General features: G+C 43.4%; 1 protein-coding gene across 1 annotated transcript in view; it reads right to left on the bottom strand.

The window, feature by feature from the left end:
- Window positions 1–12,244, bottom strand: part of LOC144767478 (uncharacterized) — a 216,547-nt gene extending 204,303 nt beyond the window's left edge. Inside the window, exon 1 of the mRNA XM_078650895.1 lies at window positions 12,078–12,244. Coding sequence (XP_078507021.1) covers window positions 12,078–12,121 — 44 coding nt within the window. The 5' untranslated portion in view covers window positions 12,122–12,244. The remainder of the gene's footprint in view (window positions 1–12,077) is intronic.
- Between the last annotated feature and the right edge of the window lie 791 nt (window positions 12,245–13,035).

The raw sequence follows: 13,035 nt of genomic DNA, 5'->3' as shown, positions 1-13,035 counted from the left end.
GACTATACTAATGTGACAAAAGAAGATTCAAAGAATAAAGAAAATCTGGAAGCAATTCCAACAATTGACAGAACTGCATCTGGCTACTTCATCAATTTCGATGACTTTTCTGATGATCCGAGTGAACATGAAGAAACGCCAGCAACAAAAACTTTCAAAGACAAAGTAACTGAACTCTTTCATCAACTAAAAGAAACATATCTGATTTCACCATGGATTGAAATATGGATTGTGTTAGGTGTACTTTTCCTCCTGCTTTGGCTCATCATGGTTTTATGTTTGGGTAGATTTATTGATGGAAAATATAGTACAATGGACACAGCAAGTCAGAACATCAACTTGGTCCTAAAGCCTCACAGATCCTCACACATCGAAAAAAGAGAACTGTCATCAGTGAACATCACAGCCAATCCAATACCCGGTGGGGTAGCATGGGACAAAACGGATTATGAAATCTATGGCCCGATTGAGCTCTTGAAATATCCACACTAGTTCAAAGTTTCCTTAAGTGACTTTGTAACACCAAGTACTTTCTCTGATGATTGGGACTTTGAAAATATTAATAATATGATGTCAGATTTAGTAATGTCAGCTAAATTCACAGAACATGATTATTTGCAGGGTTCATCAAATTATGTAGAAATGTATTGCTATAATCACTTCGGTCATCACTATTTGCATAAATCTGCTCACCCTAAAAATGTTTTTAATTATAACCAATGGGAACATTGTCCAACACCGCCAAAAGGCAGCTCGAAAATATTTTATGAGAAATTCCAATACTTCTCAGGGTTTAACAACAGTGATCCAGAAACGTTTTATTTTAAAATGTTAAATAAGACAGGAATGAAAACAATGTTGACAAATACTAAATTGATTTACTCTGAAAATGTTTATGATAAAATGTCTACATTTGGTTTTGAATTTTGGAAAACAACATTGAAACAAAAACCATCTGGGGTAAAAAAAGACTGGCAGGTACAAGGTCTAGAAGCATTATTTAGAACCTGCATGATCCCATAACAGATAATATTCCTGAATGACACCATTCAGCAAACATCCTGTCTTGGTTTAGCCAAGATAAAGACTTGAACAAACCGTCTATTCCGAAGCCCATACCTAATAGTAATAGCACTACAGATGTGGAGATAGACGTATCCCATATTTTTCACCAAAACAGAACAAATCCTGATTGGAAAAAATGGTTGATCTGGCCCACAGACACAAATAACTGTCAAGATAGATTCCTGAACAAAATACAGTGGTTAAAACAGAACAGGCCGGACCCAAGATATTCCCAGAGACAACATCCAGAGATAGTTACAACATACAGTGTAGGGAAACTATGCCTTGAGTGGCTACAGAAATCCACACTGGCTGAAATTAAGCAACACTTGACTTTACTTAAAGACGGTGCTGACTTGCGAGATTTCATACTGGGACCTCGCAAACAGCGTTAAAAACGTTTCATATACGCCGGTATATACGCTGCTTACAACGAGGCTTGGAAAGTAACACAAATTGAAACTGCTGAAAAAATACGAGAAATTGATCATATTAATTTGGAAAAATCCTTTTCTGTAGTGGACAATGGGTTAACGACTCTGTCCTCCAGAATATATTCACTGGACAGCATTGTATCATCTGCTATTGATACAATAGAGCAGGACTTGCTAATGCTACAACATGGTCAGTCCCAATTACGTTCTATTGTACAGCTAGGCTGGACGTAACAAAACTTGCGTTCAGGCTACGTGCCATGGCGTTTAATCAACACAACGTCATTATTCTTTATCTTTAACCTTACTGATGGCACAAAAAGGAGCAGACTATACGATTCTGAGCATTGAAAAACTTGAGAGATTACCATTGACAATGTCAGAGAGACCTGTCATTGAATGGATAATACACGGAATAATTACAATTCCGATAACCACTTTCCAGTTTAAGTATTGCCAAAAGTATATACCAGCAGGCCTGTATGAAAGGTTGGGTAAAGAATACATCAAATCAACCTGGAAATTACCTTGTACACATAAATGTTGTAGTGAAGGGAAAAAACAAGTATTTCTTAGTGGTAACAATTGTAAAAAATCACTAAGCGGTACACTTCTGTGTCAAGGTATTAACTTGCATGGAGCCTGCGAAGGTTCATCATACAACCTTTCATGTCACCTGCACGGCACTCCTGCAACAACAGATAGAGCCTTTTTTCAGACAGCTTTCCAACGGCAGCTATATTTTAATAAGTGACCACAGCTGTTGTGGCATGGTGCCAGGAAAAGCCTATCTAGTAACCGTCACTTCCAGGGTCATTTGCTGTATGCAAGTATTGTATCCAAATGGCAATCCAGACATGGAGGCGGCAATATGGCCTTCTTTGAATATCTCTTCTATTCGAATTGATACTTTAAGCAGAATGAAGTCTATTCTTTTACAGACAACTCTGCCTTTAACCTCGTCCAAAGAGATGTATGATCTGCAAGTTGCAAGGACAGCGGCAGAGATACATACCCTATTATCAACAAATTGCCCCGTGCATTTCGTAGAAATGTTGAGCCAAATCTTAAACATGTCTGATACCAGTGGCATTGCACATGTATTTAAGACAATTTTTTCGGGACTGTTAGCACCCTTTGAAACAGTTCTGGGCATTTTCCCGAATTTTGTGCATTCGTTATTCGGCGGCCTGCCTCTTCTTTTGAGACTGGTTGCAGAAATTTTATTTTTGATCCTTATGCTCCGATATGGCAAGCCAAGCCACAGACAAAACTCCAGCTACAATGGAAGAAACGATCCTAGCAATACGCTACCGAGACCGAATCACTAAAGTCCTCGGATTAGCCCGGCTAAGAGATCTGAATACAACTTGGTTTCTTTCATTCAGACCAATCTGGCAAGATTGCATCTTACCTGTGCTTCGATGTCTGCTATGCGGAGAAGAATGCGTGTTGGACGTCTGTCTTACACTACCTTCAGCAGTACCTATGGATATCGATACTTTGCTTGGTTCGGTAACGGCTCATGCATCGTATTGTCCCCAGCGGCTACCTATTCTGATGACGGCATTCGTTGAGACTTCACCATTACGACTAGGTGGCGGTGAAGTACGAGATGAAAGCAGCACCACACAGGTACAACCTTCTGTGAGCATTGCTGAACCCGACATCGATGATGGCAATGATTCTCACATATGCACTATTTCAGCTTTTTCGAACTTGGTCGAACTTTCACCTGATGTTGTAGACCAATTTTTCACAACCCTGTCTGATATGATGTTCTCCCCTAACAACGAGAATAACTTTTAAAACAACGAGCACACAGCGTTCCCTGAACTCTGAATTCGGCCTTCAGTTTTTGATAAACAACACTACTGAAAACAATTGGAACTATTTTTTCTCCTGAAAGCGAAATTATTTTTTTCCACTTCCAAAATATTTACCTTTTTGTTGGCACATGGTACTCTGCTTAAAGTAGAACTATTCTTAGAGAACAGAGCTTCTATTTTTAGAGACACTAGAGACACCAGAGACAATATTTTACCTCAGCCTCTAGCACATGTACAGTATTTTGTAAATATGTGATGAAATGGTCTCGACCTTCATTTCTGTATTAAGAGCCATTTCATAAATGTAATTTTCGCAATTCATTCAGCCGATATTTATATATGCATTTTCTGAATGATAAGACTGCTTGAAAAACGTACAGTACCAATACTCATTTTCGTGTATATACCATACACCATTTCAAATACAATTTATGTATTTTGGGGTGGGTTGGAAACACACATGCATCGTTATATGTTTAGTATTGCTTAGTATTTAGTAATGATGGACATTAATACGTGGAGTGGGTGTTGTAAATCTATCTAGGACCCTAATTAAATATCCCTGATTCATGCCCTTATGTGGTTATAATAAAACATATCCTTATAAAGGCATAAGAATCATGTCCATATTTAGCCATAGCCAATGCAGTCCAAATACGGCAAGGCTACTCCCATAGACTCCTAGAAAGTACAACACGTTCTTTAAACAAACCAAGCCTCCAGCAGCACGGGAATTCCCCTTGCTTTTGTTTTGATTTGCACAAGAACTCCTGGAGTCCAGAAAGAACTGTTAGTTCTTAGTGACGTCTTATGTCCAACCTTACGTCAAACCCGGCACCTTCCAGGTATAAATATACCAACGTTGCCTTAAGCAAACACACGGTGGTTTGGAGCAGAGCGGCTATCTACTTGCCTGACGCCCAGCTGATGTGAGAGCCGAAGGAAGCCGACCCTCCCATTTGACGCACTGAGAGAGACGCTGTCTTTTCTCTTGCCGAGAAATCCAGCTCCGGTGTTTCCAGTCTCCCTTGCGGGTTGCTGGGAGATCGAGTCCTAAGACACGAGATACAAGGCCTCCTTCATTCTATTACCAAGGTACGGAGCTGACTAAATCCTTAAGAGAATTCTTGATTCAGATTCTTGGCAAAAACCCAACTTAACTTAAACTGCAACTTACTTACTCCTTCCCACGTATTAGGCTTAGGTCAGGTACACCGGGGTAGGCGAATATTAGAAGCACCAGTTGAGTACATTAGTCAATGTTTTTATGTATGTATATATTTTATCCATTTTAAAGTATCGTATGGCTAAGAAACTATATCAATGCTTTTACAGTATTATTTCATAATACTCCTTTTACTGTACGCACTTTACTTCATGATAAGTATTGCAATTGTGGCAACTCACTTCTCTTGCATGAGAAAGAAGACTGCTCAATAAATAACAACTTTTATTGAAAACGCCCCTCTCTCTATTTCTCTGCACTCCTGGTGAAATTAAGTATGCACGATTGACTGAGTGAAATAGCTGTCTATTGTTTTCACACACTCTAGAGATATACTCTTTATTCTGAGGGAGCAAAGTTGTCATGTTTATGCGGTTGTCAGAAGCTAATCCCTTCTTGTCTATTCAGGGAAATTAACACCTCCTTGTTCACTCGAGAAAGTTTCTAGTGACCTCTGAGCTAGCTGGCAAAACTAATTAAGTCTAACATAGTCAGTAGAGACCTAGATGATCTCAATCCTACGTCTAAACTGCTGTTTATGTTATTTCAATGCGCAGAGCCTATTGGGAATATAGGAACTACACTACAACCTGCGGGGTGGTGTGGAGTGCAAAAAAATGATGGATTTAGGCCCAGATCTCTGTACTGGGGTGAATGTATGACAATGTTCTGCATTCTGTCCATCAGCTGTTGTTTTTGCCTTTGTCGCCCCGAGTGGGATGGGTATGCTCAGACGTGAGTCCCATGCTCTCCACACCACTGGAGTCAAGCTATCCAGGCTGATGACGGCTGATAGCCAGAAACCGGTCCTTGGATGCTTGATTCCGGTCCAGGAAGACATGGCTTGGCAGTTCGGGCTGGACTGTTCCCATGAGGCACAGGATCAAGGCTGATTTGCATATGGCCATGTCTGACTTGTGGGGTGGTGTGGATTCCAAAAAAACGATAGATTTAGGCCCAGATCTCTGTACTGGGGTGAATGTATGACAATGTTCTGCATTCTGTCCATCACCTGTTGTTTTTGCCTTTGTCGCCCCGAGTGGGATGGGTATGCTCAGACGTGAGTCCCATGCTCTCCACACCACTGGAGTCAAGCTATCCAGGCTGATGACGGCTGATAGCCAGAAAACGGTCCTTGGATACTTGATTCCGGTCCAGGAAAGACATGGCTTGGCAGTTCGGGCTGGACTGTTCCCATGAGGCACTGGGTCAAGGCTGATTTGCATATGGCCATGTCTGACCTGGGGGTGGTATGGAGTGCAAAATAACGATGTATTTAGGCCCAGATCTCTGTACTGGGGTGAATGTATGACAATGTTCTGCATTCTGTCCATCACCTGTTGTTTTTGCCATAACAATGAATGTCGCGCCATAAGTTGTCTATTAGTCAATGCAGTTCAAATTAAAGATTTGGCTCAGATACCTGTTTTAAGGAAAGCATACAAAAAGGCTATCTTGCATGCTAAAAAAGAATGGGATGAACAAAGGTGGAGGGCCCTGTTGGACTCATGTTCCATTGGCGATTCGTCCAAGTTTTGGGCCTTGGTGGCTAAGGGTCGTTCCAGAGCTACACAGAACTTGGATAATAATGTGGCCGCCTCTGGGTAAAATACTTTCGCTGTTTATATGCTAAACGAGTCTCCTGACGTGCTCCAAGGGAGTTGGAGCACGTCAGGAGACTCGTTTAGTCCCAGCATTTTGCTCATGAAATTCAAAAGCCTGGATGAGCTGTGTTAAAGTCCTTGAGAAGCAATATCAAAATAAGGAACTTAGGGGCATATTACCAAGCTATAGCGATAATTATCGCTAAGCTTGGTTAGCGAGTATTATAATATCGCCGCGCTCCGAAGATTTTTACCGCTGAGATACCTTGATATTATCAAGGTTTATCTCAAAAGCGGTAAAAATCGTGGGAAATGCATGAATATCGCTGTAAAATCAGCGATATTCATGCATTATCGTGACAATGCTCTTAGCCATGTTATCCACCTTCCATAGGATAACATGGCTAATAACTGCTCTGGGCAGGCGTTAGCTTTTGGAGATAATCGCGCTTAGCGCGATTATTTACAAAAGTTGGTAATAGGGGATAGCAATGTTAGCGACTGTTTCCAGTCGCTAACATCTTGGCACGCCCACTTTGCATGTCATTAGCGATAATCATCGCTGACATGCATAGTGGGCCCCTAAATGCCCGCTATCGCCTATTAGCTGTCGCTAACTGGTGTTAGCGACAGCTAGGTAATAGGGCGATAAAATTATCGCCGCTTTATCAGGAAAAATTCCTGCTAAAGCGGCGATAAGGCCCTTGGTAATATGCCCCTTATTGCCTTGTGAGCCATAGCTCCAGTGGCCTTATACTTATGAATTTTAACGAGGGGCATAGGTGAAGTTTGGCCCATTTTATCTGCACTGTCTGTTCAACCTTTGATGTGAATTAGAGAAGAATCCTTAAAAGCATAGCGGGTGGACGCATGTGCGCCTATTTCCCTTAGAATGTGGGGCCTTGAAAAAAAAGCAGCCACCGCAATAAGAGGAGGAGACAGTTTCCCCCACTTATATTGATATTCTATTTTTTCGGATTGTGTTGTGAGACACTGAATTATATACATAAGCCTGAAGAAGGTGCTGATTTATACTAGAACACGTCGCTCTGTGTGGATTGAGCACCCAAGCTCTGCCGGGTATCTATTATAACAAAAATCCGATCAAGTGATGAACCTTGGTTATCAGCTGTAATATATACAGACTTAGGGGCCTATTAGGATGGCGGACGGACCTGCGTCCGTCCGCCACCCCCGAGGTGGAGGGAACGTCCGCAGGGACTGCGGCGTTCCCTCCATGCAGATTATAATGTGACCGCCACCCTGGCGGTCACATACCCTATGTTTAACATTGCGGCGGGTGCTGCTTGAAGCAGCGCCCGCCGCAAGGTTAAAAGTGTATGCTTTGCATATGCATGCACAAAGCGGCAGGCATCGCGCGGTGCCTGCCGCTTTGTGCATGCATATGCAGGGGGTACCATAGGTACCCCCCATGTGCACCCCCCACCCCCCAACACCCTGGGGGGTCGCAACAAGACCCCAAAATGAAAGACCACATGCTTTTCCACGGCGGAAAAGCCGCAGCGGAAAAGCATGTCCTCTGCCCCATCATAATATGGCTGGCGGTGTCTGATAGACACCGCCACCATATTAGAGCTTTTCCGCCGCGGTCGCATTCCGACCGCGGCGGAAAAGCTCTAATATGGTGGCGGTGTCTATCAGACACCGCCAGCCATATTATGATGGGGCAGAGGACATGCAAAAGCGGCGGACGGTCTTCCTGACCCACCAGCCATCCTAATCTGGCGGTGGGTCTTTGGAGCCTCTGCAGCGGTGAATCCGCATCCTCCGGGCCGGCGGTGGCTTCCGCCGGCCCGGAGGATGCGGATTCTCCGCGATACTAATCGGCCCCTTGGTATGCTTGTTTGACTTATCAAATCTTTGATGTCTCTACTGTTTGGCTATATGCTTCCAGGTCATTTTTAAGACACGCTTTTAACTAGTGTGATTATTTGAAGTGCAATAATTGATGTACATATTTTTTAACGCTTTTCATTAGAAAATTTGTTTTTATACTTTGAATCCTATTAGGATCCTAAATAATAACAAATACTGACGTTTTTATATTACTGTTTTGGTTTCTACCTGGTGTTGGTGAATTCAATAGTGCATGTTTGATAGCAATGTGTATGTATGATAGCATTGTGTTCTTGTATGCCTAAAAAGAGCCCAAAGGGATCATGTCTCTGACAGAAGTGCCCAGTATATCTTAGCCTTAGCCAATGCAATTGCAGCAGGGGCCCCCATTTCTGATTCATGGAAAGGTGTCACAGTCCTACCCATATTCCAAAAAGGTGACCGTTATCTACCATCTGACTATAGGCCAATAAGCCTTATAGATTGTAACCAGAAAATCTTTGGTCAGTGCCTACCTAACAAGATACAATATTGGATAGATAAAAATAATATTCTAAGCCCCTTTCAAGCTGGCTTCCATACCAAGGTTTCAACTATTGACTAGTCTTTTCGATTTATGTTAATATAGTGGCGAACTGTAATGATCTGTGGTGGAAGCTTGTATGTTGCGTTTGTCGATTTAAAATCTTTGGTACGATTTCTAGATTTAAACTGTGGAGTATCTTGGCAGATTTGCACATGCCCCCAACGATGTTATCTCTTTTAATCTGTTTATATGAAGGCAACTCTGCATGTATAAGATGGGGAGGTGCCCAAACACAGTTGACAGAAAGAGTACCTGTCTGCAAAGGCTTTTGAAACAGATGTGTGCTGGCACCTACCCTGTTTTCACTTTTTATTAATGACATCACTTCCATCTTGGTTCAAATGGAGGCAGGCGCTCCATTGTTGGCAATTTTTAAAAGTCCAATACTTTTATTTACTGACAACACCCTGCTGTTTTCCAAGGCCCAATCAGGCCTCCAAAAACTTTTGGATAATTTTAACGAATTCTGTGAGGAGCGGGGCTTGGAAATTAACACTTCAAAGACTACTGTGATGTCCTTTAGGCAGCGCAAATCCTTTAAGAGCAAACTAATCCTGGGAGAAACCTCTCTTTAACAAGTTGACTCCTTTACATATCTAGGGTGTTACCTTTGCAGAGGGTATGTCTTGGCAACCGCATATTAGTAGCAACTACATTGACATCAAGATACGGTGGGGCGGAAATTATTCTGGGATGTAGTAACAGTCTTATTGCATAGGAAACTTTATTTCCACTTTCTTTCAGGTAACCTGCGCCTTAGGTCATTCACAGCAGTTTGGAAGGGCAAATGAGGTGCCACTTTTCCTTCGCCTGACCATCAGAAGGAAAGTGTTTCACATGTTATGTTTGCTTGCCCAGGCTATTCATCCTCCCGGCATAAATTGCTAGCCCCAATATGTAGCTCACTAGGTGTATGGAATCAGCAGAATGCTCTCCGTAGTCTCAGATCAGATTCTTCTATACCACTAGTCATCGATGTTGCAAAGGTTTTGGGTCAAGGTGGATGCTACGCAAGAAAGCCCTAGGTCGATTGGCTGCCTAACAATTCAACTCCCAATTTGTCTTATATGTGCCCTATCTGGATTATTTCTTTCAATACCCCACTTTTAATGTTATGTCTTATTTATAAATATCCTTTCATAACTGTATATAGACATATATCCTATATAAATTTAGGATAATTTATGTCTTTTTTAATTGTTTTATTGTGCACGTAGTTGTGTGATAATTCTTCTTTTATGGTCCTGACCCCCGAAATAAAGAGTTTTTGATTGATTGTCTTGATTTGTTTTGATCATATAACAATCTTTGTTTCCAGCACACTTCATTATTACTAAAAATGTGCTCCGCTTTTGATTTCCTACCTGCTGAATGAGTACAATTAATTCACAGATATTAATATGTTGTTGTGTATTACAAACACAGACATCCTACGGCCTTTTCTTTCACACTCCTTGTACTCCAGAAATATTGTTACCAAATGTACTTTACTTTTCTTTTTGTGACTGCAAAGTGAGAGGAGTTTGTAAACACCAAATCCCCATGTTAAAAAGAAATTACCAGCAATTTGTCTAAAAACATAGCCGGCATTTGCCCTCCGTTTTTGCGTCAAGATAAATGCAGAATTTAAAGGCATCTATATTCATTGCATAGATTTTGAGACGCACCAAAAATCGGCTTATGACCAGACCAACCAATGGGCTCAGACAAACAATTTACGATACACTGTGTAGGGTAGGTATGAAGATGTGACAGTGGGCCCCAGAAATGGTCCCTAGTCACTCCCCCTCTTTATACAGGCTTCTTGCTATAAATCTCCCTTGTCTGCACTATTTATAGATACGTCCCAGACGGGGCCAGGGCCGTGGTAAAGCTTGTGCACGTGTGTCATGGGTGTACATGTGTGATATCTCTATCTTGGGGGTCGTGAAGGCAAAGAATGGAAGAGCAAACAAGCCAGAAGCTATCTGGGCGCATTAATCTGTAACTTACGGAATAGTGGCAACAGCATCAAATAGGCCGTGGAGGAGCGAGGGTGAGGGGAGATGATGTGGCCCGCGGCCAGGGCGGTTGACCTCGAAGTTACGAAGCCGAATTCGAATCTCGGCAGCAACGCTGCAACGTCCTGTGTTTCTGGGCAAATCACATAATCTTCCCGTGCCAAACAAAATGCACCTTTCCACGCACACCCACAGACACTCGTGAAAACGCGGGCAGCAGCCTCGGACTATTTTTCTGTTTTTCGAAAGCTCACCAGCTCCAGGTCTGCCCTTCATCGATGCGCAGGAGAGTGTCCAGAGAAGAGCATTTGGTGAGAGTTGTGAAGGCCTCAACAGGTACGTTGTGGCAGCAATTGAATCTCTTATCTCAGCCTCTGCCACAATAGCGAGACCAGAGGGGCCGCTAGGAAGACGAGAAGGACATTCCCTGATGACGATACGTTTCACTCAGTTTTGGGATTTTTTTTTTTTAATGCACTGCGAACTCGACCAGAAGATATCAGACTGACACGTTCTAAGTTGTAAAGCGGGTACACGGGGCCTACGCAGGCCTCCCCCGCATAGGCCTGGTTGGGGCCCAGCGCCGGTAGATTTAAAATAAAGTGTTTCAGTGCACACTCGGTCACGTAGACTTGTGGCCTAGGCCCGAGGCACACCACTGCTGACTGGTGCCCTTCGGTTGATTAGAGATGGAGCAGCGCTAGTCACCTAAGAGAGAGCGGTAAGGCGTGTCCGTGAAAGGAACTCTCGGGGCATGGATTAAAAAAGTAGCAGAATTCGTTGCTTATATGTACAAAACAGAAAATGACACAATACCCCGCAAAGCAAGGTGGTGGCACAACAAAACAGAATGCAACCGAAAGCCTCAGTACAACCGAACAGTATCGCACTGCAATAAATCTGCACAAACAAAACAAAATGACGAGGCAAACGCGCACAAACGTCGAAGTCACACATTACACCCCTAAAATCCGTTCATAATACTCTTGTAACCAAGCCTGTGACATACATGGTGCACAGATAGACCTCCATAGGTGCATTACCCTCCTGCGCTATTAGCTTGAACTAGACGATGCTACGTTCATGGTCAAAGCATGCTCCTTGTTTGGTGAGTTACTAACAGATTATTGATGCTGGAGATAAGTCCTAGAGGATACAGTGAGGAAAGTAAGGATGGTGGGCCCTAGAGAACACAAACCAGCCCCTCTGCATCACACTCGGTGCCATTTTAGGGAAGTCACTTTTGGTTTCAGACCATCGACTCTCCTCGCTGCAACACTTTATAGCACTTAGAAACTGTACTGAGGTATATAAAAAAGTACAATTCCAAGACGTGTTCCTATACCTACAAAAATTGATAGAAAAAGTAAGGCGGTATATATGATAAGAACAAGTACCAATTAAGGGACATGTGGACAAGCTCCAGGCAGTGCTGCCGCCGTAGGACTGGAGGCATGTCTGAGAATCAGGTACTCACCATTCGGGGGTCTCCCCTTGACTACAGTCTTTCCAGTCTCCCATCTCGGCGGCTGAGCTCGGTCGCGTCTGCCTGTCTGTCTGTTCTCTTCCTCGCCTCAGTACTCCGCCTCCGCCTCGCCTCTGCACTGAGCACAGTGTCTGTCTCTCGGCCTCTGCTTTTGAAAGAAAGTGGCCGTTGTGTCAGGAATGAGTTTGCGCCCGCCAGCCCCTCCCTGCGCTCTTTTTATCCAGCATCAGAGCCCTGAACTGAAATCGAAAGTTTGAACCTTCCAAAAGAGCAGAAACCGGAAAAGGTGGAGCGGGAGGGGTGGAGAGAGATGCACAATGCTGCAAACGAGTCATTACTTCGCTAGCACGAGCATCATTTTATGTTATATATATTGGCATCATCAATAGTTTGAATTTATCTCAAAATCGCAAGTTCCATAATTCGGTATTAAAGCTCATATAGCTCTGATATTTAAGATAAGTGAGTTTATATTAATTGCAAATAAAGTAGGCCCCGGGGGCTCATAACGTCTATCAGCATAAGTGTACTGATGGATAGCTTTCATGGATGCGGCCAGGCTAGGGAGGCAGCTCAGTGGGTTGTGCACCTGTGGGTGGCTTGCATGGGTGCGGCCAGCCTAGGGAGGCAGCTCAGTGGGTTGTGCACCTGTGGGTGGCTTTCATGGATGCTGTCAGGTTAGGGAGCAGCTCAGTGAGTTGTGCACCTGTGGATGGCTTTCATGGATGCGGTCAGGTTAGGGTGGCAGCTCAGTAGGTTGAGCCCTGTGGATGGCTTTCATGGATGCTGCCAGGTTTGGGAGGCAGCTCAGTGGGTTGTGCACCTGTGGATGGCTTTCATGGATGCTGTCAGGTTAGGGAGGCAGCTCAGTGGGTTGTGCACCTGTGGATGGCTTTCATAGATGCTGTCAGATTTGGGAGGCAGCTCAGTGGGTTGAGCACCTGTGGAT

Source organism: Lissotriton helveticus, chromosome 7 (assembly GCF_964261635.1).
Source record: "Lissotriton helveticus chromosome 7, aLisHel1.1, whole genome shotgun sequence".
Lineage (NCBI taxonomy): Eukaryota > Metazoa > Chordata > Amphibia > Caudata > Salamandridae > Lissotriton > Lissotriton helveticus.
The sequence above is the reverse complement of the archived record's forward strand: the minus strand, read 5'-3'. Positions and strand labels throughout refer to the sequence as shown.